Raw genomic sequence first — 21002 nt, forward strand, 5'->3', positions numbered from 1 at the left:
CGTCAGGAGTAGGTAAATTGTGAAGGTGCGAATATCCCTCTCAGTTGTAAACCATCCATATAAGCCACTACTGTCCTCCTTTTCCACCTTTCCCTTTCACGATATTCTTCTTTCTATTGCAGGAAATGTGTAAGAAGATAGTGTGAAGACTTCATTATCTCCCCAGCTGTAATTACTGAGAAAGAGCAGCAACTTTCTTGACAATCTTTGCCCCTTTCCCTCCTCTGCCTCCCGGAAGCCTATGATGTAAGGTATCCCTTCCAAAGAATTAGTGAGCCATACTTCAACAGGCACATGTGGGGAACAAGTAATGAGTATCTGAGAAAGAAACTGGGAAAAAAACCTATTCAATGTGTTAATGAGGTTCTCCATCAAATATTTAAATAACCTTGGAAAAATTCCAAACATTTTATTTTCAGGCATCTGCAGTATTAGTCATGTTTCCTGAATGCCAGTGCACTGGTTAGTCAAATAAGGTGCATAACATGAAAAATTTTTTATTTCTGCATTTGAATTCAGGTGGGCTTGGAATTAATCTATCTTCAGCATTTAATTATTCTTGCAAAATTTCCATGTGAATACAGTTGTCATTGATAACTCTCTTGCAATAAAAGAAATTAGCTATCAAAACACTAAAGAAAAACAATCTTAAATCAATAAAAGAACACTCACAATTCTCAAGGGCTACTGGATTGGAAATGTTGCTCTTGTCAATCATATGTTCAGATACCACTGCAGAAAATTCAATGTTACCCACATTTAAAATTGCAGCTAGGACACTGTACACACTTCCAAGTTCCTGAAAAGTATATTAAAAAAGATGAAATACTTAATAGCCAGACAGATTTGTCACTTTGGTTTGTGCAATAGGCATGTGTGTATGTTGTTTCCTGTTACCTGCTACATGTCCACTGCTTTTAGGAATCCCGTTCTCAGCAGTTATTCCCTGTTCTGTACTCAGCATCGTCTTTCAAGTGTAAGACACTTAAAGAGGGCAAGACAAACTACAGCCTAATCTCTCTTCCATACTTGTCAACAGAACAGAATTGACATGGAGTAGGGGAAGCACAAAACAATGCTGAACATAATCCTTTTACACAGGAAGAATTCAGAGGTTATTTACATCCACCCTTCACTGTGTCTGGAGGCACAACCATGTCTAAAAATGTAATACCTAGATCAACAAAAATATAAAAAAATCTGCATCTGTTTCTTGGATCACGGAAACAAAGGTACTCCAAATAATAGGTCTGCAATGACTCCTACCAACATAATCAGAAAAAGTATCACTGGGAGAAGAGTGAGACCTCATGCCTCTGATTTGGCAAAGCACTTTACCCTTCAAAATGTCTGTTAGGAGCTGTGTACTCAGCAAAGCACTTTAATATGGACTTTACTTAAACTACAAAAAACTGGGAAGGGACTTTTGACAAGGCCATGTAGTGATAGGGCAAGGGGTAATGGCTTTAAACAGGAAAAGGGTAGATTTAGATCAGATACAAGGAAGAAATTCTTTACTGTGAGGGTGGTGAAACACTGGAACAGGTTGCCCAGAGAAGCTGTGGATGCCCCATTCCTGGAAACATTCAAGGCCAGGTTGGATGGGGGATTTGAGCGACCTGATCTAGTGGAAGGTGTCCCTGCCCATGGCAGGGAGGTTGGACTAGATGATCTTTGAGGTCCCTTCCAACTCAAACCATTCTAGAATTCTAAGATTCTATGATATTTAAATTTCAAATTATTTAGTAGGTTCTGAAGAAGGATTCTGCCTTGAAAAAGGCTAATATTAGTCTGGAGAGTGAAGTGATATATACAGTGAATTATTTTAAGTACTTGTATATGAGGAATAAAATCCTATTTGCAAGTAATGAAATAATGTTTCCATTGTAGGTTTGACTTAGATTTGAACTGTGAATTTTCATCTGAACTGCAAATGTTTATCAGTATACTTGATGATTATAAGTATTTTGTACTCAGAAATGCTGAGATGTTCGTGTAAAGAAGACTAGGTTTTAAGCTAGAAATCTGTGATACTGTATATTTTGAGGCACATAGTAATAGTGCATGTTATAAATAGCAGGTTTATAAGTTTTATAGTAGTTTTACAAGAAGCAGTTTTGTAAATTTGATTGGTATTTTATAACAATGGACTTTTCATAATTGCACAGGATTTTATCCCTAATATTCAATAGTTTGCTGGTACCATGTCAGGCATCATTTACTCAGATAAAATCTTTAATTGCTCTAGAATAATTGATCTTGTTTTCAGCTCTCTCAGAAGTTAATCTAGCAGTTAATAAATTAATTATTCCAGTGACAGCAAGACAAAATAGATAAGCTTACTATAAAAAATTATGCTCAGGATAATTGGCACACCTAGGCTTTATGCAATAGTTTTCATTTTAAGCTTAGGGACACAGATGAAATGCAAAGAAATGGATAGCTTAACTTCTGCCATTATGCTGTACAGTATGTATAGCTGTTGACATTTTTGTGCCCTTTTCCAGTGTTTTTGAAATCTGGTTTAATCTGTCTCATACAGCATGATTATTGTTCACCTCAGGCGGTCCTTTCCTATTAATTTTGCCATGCAGCTTGAAATAAAGGTGTGATTTTAAGACAAGGAGTACTGACAGTAGTTACTATTAAAGCCTGTCAGTCAGTTAAAAACAAATTTCAAAGAAGTAAAGCCTTGTTTAGGTCTCTTTTTTAATTGGAGTAGAGAAGATATTCTGTCCAACATTTTCTGCTAATAAAACATTGAAAATGCTTATACAGAAGCTCCTCTCTGCATTGGGATGGATGTCAAAGCTTAAGGCTGCATTAGTAAAAAGTGAACTTAAAAAAGGAACCGATCGTCTTACAGAACTTTCTTACTGAACATAAATTGTCTCTGCACATGCATCCTATATCAGAACTTCAGTGAGGAAAGAAAACTTCTCTGTTCCTTCACTCTTGCAAACACAGCCTCAGACAGACCAATTCACCCCATGGAGAATGTAGGCCAGGCTCACATGGATGGGGCTGACATGTAACCACAGTTAGATTGCCTGTGGTCCTCAACCTGCTTCTGAAACTGTGGGGGTTCTACAGGTAGATAATTCTTCACAAATTCAGCTCACGGTGGCTTGCTGAGTTAATCAAGTGAAGATGCATGCTAGAACTGCACAATGTGGCCAGTGACCTAGTTCTAACTGCATCTTCAATATGTAGAGAAGGTCTTCTCTTTTGGATGATCAGGCTTATTGTTTCCATCCATCCAAGTGAACAAAAGAACCGGGAACAAAAACAGACTTGCTGCTTTTCATGCTATAAATTAGGACTTAACAAGGTCTCTGGTGCTGTGACAAAACTGCTATCAGTGCTGAACTGTGCATATCCTTCCACACTGCTGCTGGAAAGGTGAAAGTACAGGTGTGAAAGGATGTGGTATTACAGGTGTGATATAAGCATGTAGAGGAAAAAAGGACCATGAATTCCACTGCTACTACAACTTATGGAGGAACAGAATAAGTGAATAAATCTGTTCTGCTAGCTATTCAGCTATTTACATTGAAGGAAACCAGAAATATTCAACTGAAGTGAGTAATTTTCTGTGAAAAGCTCCTTGCAACATGCAGTTTTGCTAAATAAATTCAAACATACATCCATTCTGCAGCACTAGTGCTATATTTCACAGATACTGTATGGATTATATTCCTCCTATCATTTGTGATCAGTAAAGTCAGTGGTAAACTACAGCTGTGATTCACCACTTCTCCTAAGAAGAGAGAACTAGGGTGCAGGATGGGATTTCCTTCCCTTGCATCCTACTTTATCAATCCAGAGCCCTGCTTTTATTTTAATTATACCAAAGATAGCCTGAGGAGAGGGGTTTAACAGCCAGCAGAGCAATGATATGAGATCATAAAGAAAGAATAGGTTCAGTTAATGTTTAGTCATGAGATTCACTCCAAAGAGATGTAAAAGCTTCATTCAACTTTGCCCCTGGAGTTGTGAAAATGTATTGAGTTCATCAAAACACAGATCAACTCAATGTATTTTTATATATCTCACCATGGACTTCATTTTAAAACAGGGATGACAGTCATATTCACAGGCCTAAAATTATAGGCTAATAAATAGTTACAGCATCATTTTCTATGCATTTAATTTACAAAAGCCTTTTTTTCCAAATTACTCAGCTATACTGTGTCCACTGATTTCAAAGTCTTGTTGACTAATAACATTTTATTACTTTATCGACTCCTTGAAACCTTAAAAATTTAAATGTGGTAATATAACAGGAAGTTGACCATGCAATATCCTAAACCATAAACACACTATTGCTAAAGGAAGGAAATAATGGATGTTTTATATAAGTTTTTCCTAATTAAGGTAGCCATTAAAGTTCACAAAAAAAGGATTTGCAGCACTCACCTCCATTGTAAAACCTATGACTTTGAAGCACTGTTCAATTAATTCAAACTGAGACTTATAAAAGCTATTGTTCATGAAATCTTGCACTATTCTGAAATGATCATTTTGCAGATATCTGAAAGAGTTGATGGATACAGAGTTAGAAATTAAATGAGGTTGAGAATTCAACAACACTGCATTCCTTAGAAATCAATTTATGTAAAAATAAACTGCATTACCTGGGAGGTCTATATTCTGGCAGTTTATAATGTGCCAGTTTTTTCTTTTCCGCCAGACCAGCATAAATATAATAAAAAATATGGAAATTTTTCTCTCCTCTGGAACAATAGAAACAACAAACTAGTTTAGTAATGTAACTATGTTACATTTACTGATGACATACATGCTATTATTAAATGACAGAGGACTCTGAAAGCTTTATTACACAAATTCTTGTGAAGTGAACACCCTTTCTGTGCCACTGTGTGTTTGTTCTGAAGCTGCCAGGGTGGCTGCTCGGTGCTACAAGCAGCTAAATGCTGCTCTGCCTTTGATGCAATTGGTAGATGCTGGGTGAGATCACGCATGTTACTTACTCATCTACACTAAATGCACTGCTTAACCTCCAGGTATTTTTAAAAATCTCTGACCATGGGAGAGCAATACACTTCTGATTCACTGAATCCCATACATTTGCTGTGTCCTTTAGCCCTGAACCAAGAAACTACATAAGCAGAGATTCAGCAAAGGGCCTTATGACTTGACATGCTTTCCTTAAAAGTGAGGTGCCCAAACCCAGGACAGAAAGTTTACTTGCGCATCCAAGCTTCCTGTGCACCTTATACAGAAGAACTGGATGCTTAGGTGAAAATCTACAACCACCACTGAACCCTGAGATGGCCAAGTCAGTCACTATGAAACAGCAAAAAGGAATTGTGTTCAAACCCCTGGTTTCTGCATGACCTGAGGCGTATATCTCAGGAGCACCATTACAGGCTTCTGTGAAATGAAATCAGAGCCCAGCGCATTTGCCTCTGCATGGGGGTGCCTATATGAGAGTCCAGTGCCAACTTAGTTTGCATATTTTACCGTGGACAGTCAGTAGTAGAAAACAAGATAAATTTAAGGAAAAGGAGCAGATCCTTTATCTTCCACCTCAGTGTCTTAACCACTAGGTTGCATAGCCATGCTTTGCATGCTCTCTGAAACCTCACTGTGTCCAGATGGTTTGTGTATCCTCTTGGAAAGGCAGGTTCAAAATCTCTTGAAGTGGGTCTGGAACCTACATCTCCCATTTTATGAATAATCAGTTACTGATCTTCTGCAAAAAGTAATTCCTAGCTCTCCATGTGTGTTCGGAAGTCATGTTCTCCCAGAAGAGCAGAACAGACTGCCCTTGCAATGCAGGTACCTGAATGCCAGTTCTCTGCCCTGGTATGGCCATAGGGACCAGCCATACCGAGACCTCAGTGAAGAGGAAAACATGCTCGACACAACCAGCTTCAGGTGTCCTTGGAAGTTCACAACTCAAAATTTAAGCACTTACATGGATCTCACGCAGAACAGTTCGATGGCATTTTCTTGTTAATTCAGACATCTAAACACCTACCTAAATAGCATGTGAGGCACATAAATGCTTTGCTGACTTCCTGTCTCAGCATGTAGCTAAATATAATAACAAACGGACAGCCACACAAAAAAAAAAGATGAAAAGTTACGGAAAAAAGTGGTATTTTAAGGAAAAAGCCGATTTTATTCTGAAAAAGCAGTTTCTGCTTACGTTCAACTGGGGAAAAAAACAGAATTTCATAAAATTGCCTCTAACTTTAACTTGTTTATTGAAACATTCCAAGTGACACTTAGATGTTCTTCGTGTCACAAATCTACAGCAGGCAACAAAGCCATGCAGAACTACAAAAAGAGTAAAAGTGACTAAGAGATCAGCAAATAGAAAAAATTAAATCAGTGACAACCTTCCTTGTCTCAAACTCTATTTTTCCTATTGTTCTTATGGCAGAAATAGAAATGGAAATGCCATTTAATTTTTCTGTCATTTTATACCATGAGATGCACACATGACAGAGATGGATCTGTTCTGCATTTGGTCCATAACCCTTTATAACCAAATCCTACTAGATGCTCCAAAATGGAAAATGGGCACTTTGCAAACAAACAACAAAAAAGCTACAATACTACAGGAAATGTAGAGGAATTAAATCCACATGATATACTTAATGCAGTATTTCAGACTTCCACAAAAAAATTTATAACTGAACTATTAGAAAGTTTTTAATTCTTTATACATTCTGATACACTTTATATATCACGTATGCATTCTTATGACATTTGTTTAAATTAGGAGTAGTTTTCATCTAGCTTACAGATTTATAAGCTATTCATATATCATCTATAAGAAAAAAAATCCCAGTACCTTATTCACCTTTGTGTTTTGATCCAAGATAATTTCCTGCCCTATAGGCCTACTCTGTAACCCCCCAAGTAGGTCAAATATAATTTTCATACTTACACTGCCTGGTGGACAACTCTGGATTTTTCAAGGAGATACTCTGAAATCTGAGCTCCTACTACAGTGCCACCACAAGTGAATTTCATTTCCAAATATTTTCCAAATCTACTTGAGTTATCATTGATGATAGTGCCTGCATTCCCAAATGCTTCTACGAGGTTATTCACCTGGAGGATCTTCTCCTGTAGAGTCCTGTTATTAGCCTAGATATGAAAAAAATATTGCTTAAAATTATCAGTAATCATTCAAATACATTCTTAAGTGTTTCTCTCCTCTTCTAGTTGGTATTGTGAAGTGTGACAGCATCAGGGCAGCCATTCCCATGTGGATTACATGGGAAGAAAGGCATGTGTAGATCATGACACCTGCCAGAATATAGCAATCTGCAGAACTAATGGCTAGCTGGAAGAGATAACACACATAATGATAACGACAACATCAGAACTTATCCATTTCTTTGGTTCAGCACTCTCAGATGGCTGGCTTGCTTTTAGGATCCTTGTTGGCATCTGCTTACTGTTGCGCTGCACCATACCAATAGATCAGTTTGCTTGCATCTCACCTGGCACATGCAAAAATGGTATTTTATTTAGACAATGATGGTGGTCACTTCCCAGAATGACCATGTCCCACTGACAGCAATCTGGTTGTGAAAGGAGGTGAAAAGCTAGAAGAGGATTTCATTTAGTACAGTTCAGATGATTTGAAGACACTCAATTAAACAAGGGACAGACTGAGTCACAGCCCTCACTGCAGTGGGTACTTCCTTCCAGAATCCTAAAAATATTTTCAAGTGACTCTAGTTGAGGAGTGAGGAAGGGGTAGACAGATCAAGACAACATTCCAATCTGATGCTACAGAAGTTCTTTGGAAAATGTGTTACAGTCTTGCCCAATGCCCTGTCCATAGGTACAGTCACTCAGGCCTAAGATAGCAAAGACTTAGAGAGATGTCCCTTTTGAAACATACCTTGCCCAGGACAGTGAGCTGCTGAACCAGAAGATGGGCGCTTTGTGTCTTGCCAGCTCCACTTTCTCCAGAAATAACAATACACTGCAGAGAACAAGAGCACGACTCTGAGCTCATCACATATCTCTTTGTTTAGCAAAGGATATAATTAAGACATATCATCTTTACCTGATCGGAGTTGTATGTCACCATGGACTGATAACCTATGTCAGCAACAGCAAAAATATGAGGAGGGTTGGCAGTCCGTTTGGCTCCAATATACAGTTTGGAATGCTAAGTGTAAGAAAAAGGAAAACGTCATCAGTATCCTTTAGCAACTTTTAAAAATTCTATCTTATCAGAGTTTAGTTTTATTTTCAGATTAGTGTACAGCATGCTGAGGTTATCAGCAGTGATGTTTTCTGAGTCAGCTGTTACTGCACTCACTATACCATGAATCTGTATGTACTTAGTACTGAAAGAACGGCTAGAAAAGATGAAGCACAAATTTGTATGATGTCAGCCGTGATTATGCTATGAAACTCAAATTACTAGGAGAAAATTTAATGTTGCCAGGACCAACTTATAATTTCTTTTTATTTGTATTTCAAATCCTCTTAGTATTTCTGCATGGTATTGATATAAAAACTTAAGATCTTTTCTGTATCTGCAGTAACTGACAATTAATAATGCCAAATTATTGTATGACCAGACTTTCTTATCTGTCTCCTTTTGTATAATGGGGAGGCAAATTCACAGAAGTTAAAATTTTACTGGGTTGCTTTGTGAACTGTCTGATCAGTCAAACAGCTATGACTTTCCCAGCTCTCTTGGGAGGAAATGCCCCCAGCTCCTACCTCCAGCCACTTGCTTCAGTACAGAAGTCTCCATGGAAAGTGGAGGGGAAGAAATGCTTCCTCCCACAAAGAGGGCTAAGATTCACCTGAATAAATGCACTTATCTCTAAATACTACTTCTGAACTAGCTGCTATGGGCAGCTAGCGCCTTTACACTTAGTGGAGTTCTATCAACAAATCTCATGAAGTTTTGCACAATTTATCTCATCCTAGAATGAATGTTGAAAGTCACTAGAAGAACAATTAACTCAAAAATCCTATTTATATCCATTGATTACAAAGGATGATTTGCTCAGATACAGCTGTTTGCACTTTAGACATGATATCGACATGATCTACACTGTAGATGTAAAAATACCAGCGATAAAAAATTTTGGAGTTTCTAATTTCTGTGCTGAAATTCAGCACATGACGTTTTGCCAACATGCACTTGAAGGCACAACTGTACTAGTAACTCTGTTTCACAGAGTGAAGGGAAGTAAATCTCACGAATAGTCTTACTTTTAACATGAATATTCATATTTTAATGGAAATCAGTGCTAGATTTTCACACCTGTGACGAATAAATGTCTATGTTCCGAAATGGATTGACGGCAATGAGAATGTCTCCGACATATGTGTAGATCTGATCCTTGGCATAACCCTTCTGCAACTGCTCTGTTACTGTATTCTGATAAAGAAAGAATATGAACATTGAATCACAGGGGGAAAAAAGAATATTAGGAAAATGTATAAAATATTTATATAGTTACAATGAGTGAGTAGGAGAGAGAGGGAAGGTATTAATGGTCAGGAATACAACCAATCTTGATCAAAAGTGACTAATACTTTCAAACACACTAGCATTCAAAATTTCTTGTGTCCAAACTTTGAACAACATATGCTTAGAGATCCCCAAGTGGCTGTAGAAAAATGAGTTAATAAGTACTCCTTTAATGAAATTAATCAAAAGTTTCCGTGAGTCCTGTCTTAATTTCTAACACTACAGCTTCACGCAACTCATCAAGCAAGAGCCATATGCTTGAGTTCATAACTGCCATTACAGCTGCTCTAACATTACTCTCAGTTATGATAAGGCACAGATGTTCAACTGTTTGGATCCTATTAATGCAAACATTCAGGCATCTTTCTGTTATTAACAACCAGTTTTTGTTGTGATTGTTCTTTGCTGCTGCAAAGCCAGTTCTCCCTGAACCAAGAAAAAAGAAGGGTGCCCGTTAACTCAGTCTCTTGACATAATTTCCCTCAGCTTCTTCTGCATACAGAGCTGAGTATGTAAAGTGCCTGGTTAGGTTTCCAGTCAAAACAGGACATAGAGCTGGATGAAGAAATTAAAACCAGCCTTGAGACTATTCTGAGGTACATGTGAAAATATTTAGGCCCTGTTCCCGCTGGAACAGAATGACCAGCAGCAGAGGACTACAGAAGGAATTGCTTTCCCTCCACATTTATCTGTTCACAGTGTTGTGCACTGTGTTCTCATTAATCACTTAAAACCTGTTCTCAACAGCTGATGAGGTTACATTTGCTTCACAGGAAAACACAAGGAGAAAATCTTGGTTTTCCACTGCCTTGATAAACTCTTCCCTTTTTAACACTACCTCGATTTTGGCCATAACCAGATTCACATTAACTCAGATTGTTTTTATGCTTCATGGCAAAAGATAAAAACCAGTCTTGCTAGCATATGGCTATTCCCAATATTAAAAAAAAATGCTTAAATCTGAGCTTTGTGCAGTAGACAAAGTTTGGATTAGCTCATCTAGTATTAACTAAACATTAAGCTACTATAACGAAGCTCTTAGATGATGGAAGATGTTCTGTTAGCTGTTAGCATTATGTAGTTTACCAGCTCAAGAGCCACATTTAGTATTCTGGACTGACAAAGACACAATATACCAGAGGAATTTTACAGATAAGAGAACGTGAATTACAGTCTATGCACAGCCTGGCAGAGGAAGAATGACAACTTGTTTACAATCACTGATGGCCTCTAAGGCCTGCAGATAGTGTGCTGTGGCCTGATTCTTCTTTCTGGTTTTGAAGCTTAAAGCATAAATACAACAGACTCTCTCCCTCCTTCATGCACGTTCCCCTGCTCCTAGTGGACTCCTTTTTGAACTTTGACAAAACAGTGGGATTTGTATCAGTAATTTTGTCAAAAGTTCACCAGAAGGCATTGACAGGTCAGAGCCTCAGCTGACAGAAATTGTTCTCAATGCATCTTCACACAAAAGTAAGTCAGTGAGAACCCAGACTAGGAGACTATGATAAACTAGCTTAAGACAAATCTAGATGTCCAAGCAACAGAGGAGAAGGTGCTTGTTCTTGGACCTGGATCAATTTCAGGTTAACACATCATTGCAAACTAGATATTTAGCTGTAATAAAATCCAGCAATACAAATCCTGCTAAACAAATGGTGCTACAATACTGCTCAGTCTAAGGCTGTAACTGCAGAGCATGTTTTAGCTTTGAGTTGGAACCACTCCTGACACAGCAAATCTCATTTAAAATACCTGACATAAACTGGTAAAATGCCATTGCACACTTGCACAATTGAAATGTGACGATATAGTTGAACTTGAAATTCAACAGCACACCATTGTGTTTTAATATATGATTACCCCTCTTCAGGAAAACGTGAAAAAGGAGGTTCTTACCTCATCCAGTACCTCCAAGGTTGCTAAATCATCTACCTCTTCCTGGTTTGAAACTAGTGACTTACTGTAGTTCCCTTTCTTTGTATGAATACGTTCAAATCTAGAAAAGAAAGACATGCAATTTCCTGATGTACGGAAACACAGAACAGATTTTGCATCTATAACCATATTGAAGGCAATTCAGCCAAAACATTCCAGTTTTCCATTGTTCTGAACTCAAACACATGAATGTTTGAATAACAGGACAGGATATAACTTCTTAGTGTAGCACACCTGTACTTGACAATTCAAAATCTATGGTTTGATCCCACAACTCAGACCACGAACTGTACAGATCCCTGCTTGATCACACCGCTACATCAGCTGCAAGACTGGAGCTATGCAGTACAGGAAAAAAAAGAACATTTATAAAGTATAAAACAGTCAAACTCTGGCACCTACCTGCAAAAAGAAAAATGACCCAGATAAAAATTATGGATAGGACAAAACCAAAAGTGTATCATGAAACAGTATGGCAAGGCAGATGCAGACAAAGCATTCAGGATGGAAACATTTCTAGCTTAATAATGAAAATGCTCTAAAGCCTGGCTGTGATGTCCACACTGTAGAGCAAAGTGCTACAGAACCACTGGGGGATGTGAAATACATCCTGACCAAGAAGAATTTTGCGGGACTCTGTAGGGAAAAAAATTGTACTAAATAAGGAAACAAATTTTCATATCATTTTCTTATTGGGTGAAACGTAAATTAAGTTTGCCTTAAAGAGAAATTTCTTTTCTCTTTTAATCAAACCAAATAAAATATTATGCAGTCTTATAGAAATTAGGAAGAAAATTCCCAAAGACTTAGATAATTCTCCATCCAAGAGTAAAGGTATTGCTAAACAAAGCAAAAGCAGCAGAAAATGCAAATTTACAAATCACATTAGTTATACCTGCTTTATAAGTTGGGAGAAAATCAGGGAAAGGGAAACTGCATAAGAAACAGCAGATGTCACAAACTAAATCAAGCTCAGATGTGCAACACGGCACAAGCACAGAAGGACTACCAAACAAATCTGATCTCCTGATATGACCTCATTCCCTTTGATACTACAAGTAGGAAGGCACCTCTCAAACACATGAAATATATACCTTCGTAAACTGAGACAGCAGGAAAACTGTGTTGTGTGAAACATGCTCATTCTTTACCTTGATTCCAGAGAAGACCACGGAAATCCTTTATTTAATTTTCACATTTGGATATATGACATGAGAAAAAGCAGACAGGTGTTTTCTACATAGGCGAGAACTTTAATATGGACAGGACAGGACAGGAAAAAGAGGGCAGTTGCACCAAGATGGAAAGTTAGAATGAATGAACACCACACTGATAGGGCAAGCTAAGTGACTTCTGAATTCCCATAGTAAGATTTACTGCAGAGTTTAATGGGCTGTGCCCATTTCACAAACATCACGTACTTCATGGGTGCTACTTCAGATCACGCAGGCTGTGCACTGATGTGGGATGCAAGTGCAGAAAGTCAAGCAGGCACCCACTTGGCATTAGTTACTGATTGCCAGGACTGAAAAGGGGCTGGAAGATACAGGCAAATGATGCCCTTCCAAACCGTGAGTGCAATCAAGATCTGAATGAAGGAAGTGCAGGCATGAGTGTACTTCATCTAGCACCTCTTTCAATTTCTCTTGTCTCAAATGATCACTCCCTGAGGGTGACAGAATGGCCTGTCCTCACCCAGGTGCCAGTAATGGAGCAGTTTCTTCCTCCCTTAGGCAGATGCCAGCTACCACTGGAGTCTTTCCACAGTGTAAAGGCAGGAGTTTTACACCCATGACAGCTGACTAATTCTGCAACTTTAATATCAAGACACAAACATGTAAGACTTCATTGCAAGAGCCAGCATAGTTTCACAGTCTCTGTGCCAATATCGCAGCCCAGTAGCCACTGTGGAGGAAAAGTGACCAGGAAGCAAAATGAGCCGTATAGATCAACAGGACCTACATGGCCCTGATGGGAGAGAGGGACCAAGTCTTGCCAGTTTTACACCCAGCTATTTTTCAGACTACTCTCAAACTGTTGTTAGGACCCTACGACTGCAAGGGAAAGCAATTCAATTCCAAATGTTTTCTTTCTTTTTTTGCGGTATTTACTAAAGGCCAAAAAAGACTCTTGTAGATACTGATGTAAGGATGATGATGATGAGGCTGAATTCACAGAGGTGGACAGCAATGGGAATACTACACAGTGCAGTACCAGAGCCTTATTACAGCCATGCAGCACAGAACGTGCAACGCGCAGGCCTGTTTCCACATAAGCAGTGCAAACAGACAAAAAGAGATGGAGGAGGAGAGCATGTCTGTGTGGGAGGAACAATGGCAGCTTTTGCTGCAATAAATTCATAACTGGACTGTAATTCAGTATGTGTTTAAGTATGTTGCAGCAGAAAACACAGAGGAACACAAGCAGGCAGCATCAAAAGGGATGGGTCCAGTGTAAAACAATCACACCTCTCCTAGGCCTGATCTCTTCTTCCCTTCCCTTTGGAACCCATTTGCACCGTGAGAGCTGTCCTGGTAGTACTGTCCTTGCAATAACACTGTGAGACAATTTTTGGTTGTAGGTACTCCCATGTATTTAAAAGGATGTGGTAATATTAAGATTTAAATTAACTCTTCAGCCTTGCAGGCTCTGCTGCTGCTTGATTTGCATTTACCAGCTAAAGGATACTACTGCATTCAAAGCCAGAGGTGCAGGAAAAATCCTACCTCCTCAGTAGAAATCTGTCCCCTCTATAACTCACAATCCTATTTATACTTCTTTTTAACAGTTTCAGTGGAAAATTTGAATGTGAACAGTTTAAACAATTTCTCTTTTGTTCCTGTGTGCAGGTCATTTTGTGTCCAGAGGACGCATGACTTTGAGAAAAACCTATCACCATGCACAGAAGGGAAAGATGCGGGAACTGCAGGACTACATCAACCTCTGCTGTTCTATTTTTTTTTTTCCATTGCTGAAGGAAGACCCAAAACAAGACATCTGTCAAGGTATGCTTTCCATTTTTGGTGGAATGGTTACACATTGAATACACTTTTTTTTTTTTAAAAAAAAAGAACAGTTACTGCATATCAGTGAGAGAATGATATTGCCCAAGATTTGTTTCAATTACAATTTTCATTTAATATAAGAAGTTAACAAGTGCCTTGCAGGAAGGGAGGGGAATGCTCCAGTCATGGAGACTTTTCTACTATTTTTTTTTCTTTTAAGGAAATGATCCCTATTTATGCCAGGGAAGTTTAATTACATAAAATTGATTCTCCTGTAATCCTCTTCAGCTGACATTATGAGAACACTAGTGCTTGTTAAACCAGATTATATTATCCATTCTCAAGAGTACAGTAGAGTGGCAGATTTGCAGAACACATTATTTTTCTGCTTTGCTGTCAAAGGGCACAGACCCCTCAAGGGCAGATACACTGCTTCACTTGCTAAAACTCCAGCCACTTAAAAAAACCACATCAGTGCTGTTGACATCAATGCTGAAATTTCATTATCATCATGCACATAGGCATTGTGAACTGAAATAACCATGTTTCTCTGTTCTGTTCAGAAATTATTTGTTGGAGGCATTAAATCTTACAGCCATGCTCGACAAGCAATTCAAGCAGCTAAAGGCCAGAAACATCAACCTAGTATGGACAAGAAAACGAGTCAAGGCAGCATTGTTTCTGTGCATCCTCCCTCACCCCCCCTTGCTTTGCTTTCAAGATTCAGTTAAATCAAAATGAGGCAACTATAGCTTCTTCTTCAAATTGTCAGAATGTATTTAAAAGATTTCTGATAGTTCCAAAAATAACATGAAAAGGGAAGTGTGACTCATGATGCCTTGTTGAACTCCCTGCCTAAACTGGTTGAAGAATCATCTACAGACTAAGAAGTGACAGAAAAAGGGCTGGCCTTAGTCTGGGTGTAAAGAAGAAACTAAAAATAACCAATTTTTTTTTTTTCTGTAAGGTGAAGCTGAGAACAGCTGTACACCTCCCAGCAGTTACAAATAGCATTAAAAGTGACAAACAGAAAAGAAGCAACACAGAGAAATTTGTACAGGATCTGTCATTGCTGGTGATTCTATTTATCTGGAGGCTGCACAGAGCAATATTAGTTCGTACTTAAAATAAAATCTTGTCTTCAACAGATCTATCTGGTGAAATATGCATAAATAAAACTATAGTCTTGTATCTATGTAAAATCTGTACCAGAATTCAGAAAAGAGCATTGATAAACTCCAGCTGCATCTGCACAAGGCTTTGCAGACAAACTTGTGCTCCCTCTATGTTTAAATGATTGCAGAGCACCGGCTGCAGTCTCAGGGAGCTCCGTTCTCTGTTGCTGAGAGCACAGTGCTGCCCAGCAGAGCTATAGGGCTTTTGATTCAGAGGTGCCTCATGTCCAGCCAGTTGGGTCATGCCCTGATCTGCCAAAGCCTGTACTGGTTTACCATGCCCTGCAAAAAAAATATATGCCCTGCAAGGTCCTGAAGATTATCGGTCTTTTATAATGGGCTCACGAAATGGCTGTATTCTCTGACAAATTTCAGAGAAAAATATGTGTTCTTAACTGAGCAAATAAAAGATCTCTAAAAGGACTCTTTGGGATTAGTTCTTTATTGCCCTCATGCATCAGGCCCATGCTCTATGGTGAGAACCATACTGAGAAGGTGAAGTTCCAAAAGTAAGCGATGCCTGGTGAGGTATCCCACCTTCAGGAGAAATTTGCTGCTGAGCGGTGGACTGACATGACAGCAAAATAGCAGTTGCAGAGCACTACTCCCAGGGAGTCCTGAATGCAGGAGGAACTTCTTTCTCCTGTTTTACTTCAGAAGGTAAACGATTCTCCATTCAGACATTGCTGTTGCCCATTGCATTGTATGGAAGGAGACTGGAACTGCATTCCTGTTCTGCTATAGAGGGGATTGGACATGGGATTAGAGACCTGCTTGTTCTGAGGCCTATGTTGCCAGAAACTCCTTTTTGCTTCTACAACTTGAGAGCAGTTTGCAGTATAGCCATCCTCCATAGGAGTGTCCTTAATACAGGAATGCTCACGCCTTGTTTGTACAACAAAGCTCACACTGAGTTACAGGAGAGGAAGAAGTGGCTTGAAGTGCTTAAGGATTAGTCCGGAACTCCAAATTCTCAGGTTTAAGCCCCTACTCTGCTACAGATTCCATCTGGAGACCTTGACCAAGGCAGCACTGGACTCTGTGTGAGCTATCTTACTCTGCCCCTCATACAGCCTTTGTCAAGCTAGTCTGGTGACTTCCTACTCTCCACTACAGCCTGCTCTGCAGTTGAGCTTGAAGGATTGCTATAGCTGCTTTCAACTGTCAGGATGAGTCAGAGAGAGAGAGAAAGAGAGAATACCCAGAAAATACGTGGCACAAGTCTGCGCAATCAGGGAAAGGCATGGAAGGAAACTATATGGTACTCCCTGCTTTTAATAGGGGCGAATAAATTGTCAACCACCTTTATGCACATTTTATGTTAACTTATATCCCTGAACTTTCCGAATAGTTAAATAGAGCAACTGTTAAGCACCCTGTCACTGGATATCAGTGCAATCCCTACATGGCAAATAGAGAAGGACAAACTCTTAGGAGAGTAATTCAGCTCACCTCAAACTCCTGCTCTGAATCACTTTGCAGTAGAATGGGTCTCTTTCCCATATTTATTTAGAGGGCATATAAAGATGAGACTCAACCTGGAGACCAGAGTCAGTTGCTGAAACCTAGGTACAGTGAATATCCCTTGCATATGCAGCTCATTCCGGAATGAGTCATAATTCTCAGGAAATACACATTGTACTAATCATTGCATATTTCTGCAGAGATTATTGTATTGTAAGAGCAGTCAAGATTAAGACAGCCAAACAACTCAAGATAAAAGTCTTACAAGCCTGACTGTCAGGTGTAGATGCGACAGTTCTGAAGGCCGTTTCAAAGACAGCTATTTCTGTTGCAAAGTAAAACTCTTTACAATGCAGTTTTTTTTTCCCTCATTTGGCCTAGCAAGAAGTGTATTTTTAGAACAGGTTTTTTTTTTGGTATATGCTGCAGCACTCATTTCTAATAATTATTTTCACCACTAATGAGGGGAAACTTAGCAGTGTTCAAAGGTAAATGATCAGGCTCAAATGAGATTGTTTCTTCATTAGAGAATTTGTCTTATTTTCATTAAAGATTGTGCAATAGATTCAATTATCACACTTTTTCTGTCACTATCGACACAGAAAAGAATTGAAATTCTATATTTAAAGAGATAGGTGGTCCTGAAGACTGGAATAACAGATACAGGATGAAGTTTATTTGTATAAAACCCCGAGATCATACTACTAGGATGTAACTGATTTTTTTCTGTTAGTTGAAAATTCATCAATTTGAAAAGATGGAGGGAAAAGAAGTGTCAATACGATTATGAGTGATGAACCACTCTGAAAAGAGGCAGATATCACCTTATGAAGCTGCACAATGAAACAAGCTTTTCTTGCTGCAGCCACGATAAAGGCAATCGCTATAGGAGCCCAAGGCCCTTGTCCTGAAAGTCACTCCACTCACCACAAATTCACAGTTCAGTGAGAACCCAAATGCTAAACAACAAAGCCACAAATTAAATACACTTAGTATGCATCTTCGCCTGTTTCACCTCTTCCCTAACATGAACTTATCTCCCATTGCTTACTTCATTATTCCAAAAAGCAGATTTTACAGATGTTTCAGTCAAGATGCTATGGGAAAATATCAAGGGACATTTTCTCATGCTCTTCCCATCTTCATTTCTTGACCCTGAGAGCTGAGCTAGGAAAGGTTCAGTTGCATGCAGTTTTTTTTTTTAACATAAAGAAGTGATGACTTTATAGAAAAATGTATTGTATTTGCTCAAAGTCAAAAAGTGGAATTTGTAATGAAGCTCATCGCTAGTATTCACGCTTTTTGAGCCTTGATTAGCACCGGACAAGCTAATGCTATAAGAGGCTACTAAGTTCAGAGGCTACTGAAAAAAAAATAGTACAACCTTCCATCATCTTCATTAAGTCTGGAGCAAATCTATGGCATATTGCTGTTTAAAAGTTTTATCAGTGTAAGTTGAGATTTCTCTGGTTACTCAGTATGTTGGTGGGCTCTGTTCCTCTTGCTAGGTGTTTGGAAAGGATGCAGCACAATGATCTTAAAGTAGGTTTCTCTTCCCTAGAATAGTAACAATAATGGGAAGGTTCAGAGGGCTCAGTGCAATGCCCTAATGACTCAGTGACTTGTCGAGGTTAGAAAATACCTCAGGAACAATGGTGCTAATGGTGACTGCAGGGTGGCTCCGCTCAATGCCTAGAGATCACACACCCTTCTTCCCCCCTGGCGCACGAGGATTGGATCTGAGGATCTGGCCTTCTGCAAAAACCTCAGAAAATGTGACATAACCTAACGTGGTCTCTTCTTTCTGAACTACATCAACTCCATATTCAGGAAACAACATGGATCACAACTACAACAGACTACCACCACAGAAGGCAGTCAGAGCCAAATTACACCTCAGCACGCTAAGTAAAGAGGATGATTTGATTTTGAGTGAAAACAGGAATAGTGCACACAGGAAGACCCAGTGACTGGACCTCAGATATTAACTTCCAGGCACTTTACTTTTTTCTTTTTAAATACATAATTTTTATTAATAAAGTGTAATTTGAAAAGAGGAAATACATACTGAGAAAATAACTGGATTCCTTACCTTCAGCTTTAAGTCCACATTACCAAATTTCTTGAGTGTATATAGCATGCCCAGTTACACAACATGACACAGGTACAAGGATTTTTTCCCTCAGTGGAAGGAAGGGTTTTTTAATCCCTTAAACTACCTGCCTCCCAGTGCAACAAGCAGGAGAACTATCTCTTCAAATTATGGACCGAGAGAGCGTGAACTAGAGACCTGAGGGAGCTTTACAAGGAGAGTTGCCAGCAACTGGTACAAGTTCAGGAATTCCACAGTAGGCCCCTAACAGTATACAAACAGTTCCAGAACAGAATAATCAAGAAAACAAAGCCAAGAGATTTTAAGATGAGACTCCTTCAGGTGACTTGTCACGACCTAGCCTGTCTTGACTCTGAATCAGATTTACATGGTACTTCTGTACAGAATTCTGTTGACACCATTTACTTTGTGCAGATTGAAGATCAGAAGATACATATCATTAGTATTTAAAGACTTCTTTTAAAGTATGACTACTGAATTCAAAGATCTTTGTAGAATCTTTTTATCATTCAAAAGAAGAAAAAACAAATGCCATTCTTGAATTCTAATTTCTTCTAAAGTGAAACGATGTAATACTTTACTACAGTTTCAGCTACTGGAAAATAATGACTGCTTTTCTTGCTTGCATAGAGATACCCATAGATATTAAGATGGGTATTCTTACTGTTTTTAGCAGAAAGCTAACCTTTTTATGCATTCACTGCTGTGGAAGACAATCTTCCAGCAAATGTAGTCAATAAATGTGTTAAAGCTGAACTGATTATAGGCACTGTGACTGTAAAAAGTGATTTTTACTTGCAGTCTTTCATACTACCTTCACTGTTCTCTGGTATGAAAAGATTTGGTTAAATCAATGCAAATGAAATTTAAACCATTATCAGCCTATTTGTTAGTATTTTAAAGTGCTAAACTGAGATATGGGCACTACACACCGGGCTACTAGTTTAACCATGCCACTTAATTACACCCTTAGTTAAATAAGCATTTTTTTTTGTCACAGATTCAGATAATAAATTATTACTATTCTCAGAGAGAAAATGCCAGAAAAACTACTACTCATCCCACATCCACTTGCACAAAGTCCAAGAAAACTTGAAAATCACAAATTATTTAGAAACATTTTTTAATTATTATCTTCAAAGGATAGAATAAATAGAAAATTTTCCAAGATCAGAACTGAAGACTGCTGTATATATTGTTACTATAAGTATGTTTGAAAAGAAATGTGGCAGATTTTTGTAAGCTTTTTCCATACAGATGATATGCCAAAATGTCTTTTAAATGTTATGTTCCATCTAAAAAAAAAAGAAATTGTCATCCTTTACCTTGAAGCACAGGAGAAGTCGCAACAGTAGTACATCAATACTAATTTTCTACTACATTTCACACCTGATACATTACTTCAGTGTACTGGGTGTTTTTTTTTTTAATTGTAGAATTGAGTCAAGACATTTTCAGTTGTTTTAAATAGAAGCCATCAGGTGCTAAGTGATTTATGCAGAACTGATATTACTAAATGCTAGTGGAAGAAGGAAAGTATTTATTCAATAAGACATAATATTTGAAGTTTGCAACACAAGATCTGGTACCACTATCATTTCTTTCAGTTGGTAGTATCCAATTCTTGCAGGAATCTGAATAGTTTCTTTTAGCATACTTGCTTAAAATAAACATTAGCTGAGGATAGAAATGTAAGAAAATGCCAAACATCAATTTCACCTAACCTTAGCTTTCTGAAAACTGGGATCCTAATCCACACCTTGAGTCACAGGAGAAAGGGGAGGCATTTCTAAAGTTTGTTTCATCCCCCGTGT

At 38.4% G+C, this 21002-nt stretch overlaps 1 protein-coding gene across 3 annotated transcripts in view; it reads right to left on the minus strand.

Moving 5' to 3' along the window:
• Window positions 1-21002, minus strand: part of MYO3A (myosin IIIA) — a 119518-nt gene that overhangs the window by 52098 nt on the left and 46418 nt on the right. For all 3 annotated transcript variants that reach the window (XM_086741556.1, XM_086741555.1, XM_086741554.1), the window contains exons 9-16: window positions 11393-11492; window positions 9284-9400; window positions 8063-8167; window positions 7895-7978; window positions 6926-7128; window positions 4638-4736; window positions 4420-4534; window positions 673-799 (exon numbers count right to left, since the gene is read on the minus strand). In XM_086741556.1, coding sequence (XP_086597682.1) covers window positions 673-799; window positions 4420-4534; window positions 4638-4736; window positions 6926-7128; window positions 7895-7978; window positions 8063-8167; window positions 9284-9400; window positions 11393-11492 — 950 coding nt within the window. The remainder of the gene's footprint in view (window positions 1-672; window positions 800-4419; window positions 4535-4637; window positions 4737-6925; window positions 7129-7894; window positions 7979-8062; window positions 8168-9283; window positions 9401-11392; window positions 11493-21002) is intronic.

Source organism: Chlamydotis macqueenii, chromosome 2 (assembly GCF_036417535.1).
Source record: "Chlamydotis macqueenii isolate bChlMac1 chromosome 2, bChlMac1.mat, whole genome shotgun sequence".
Classification (NCBI taxonomy): Eukaryota; Metazoa; Chordata; class Aves; order Otidiformes; family Otididae; genus Chlamydotis; species Chlamydotis macqueenii.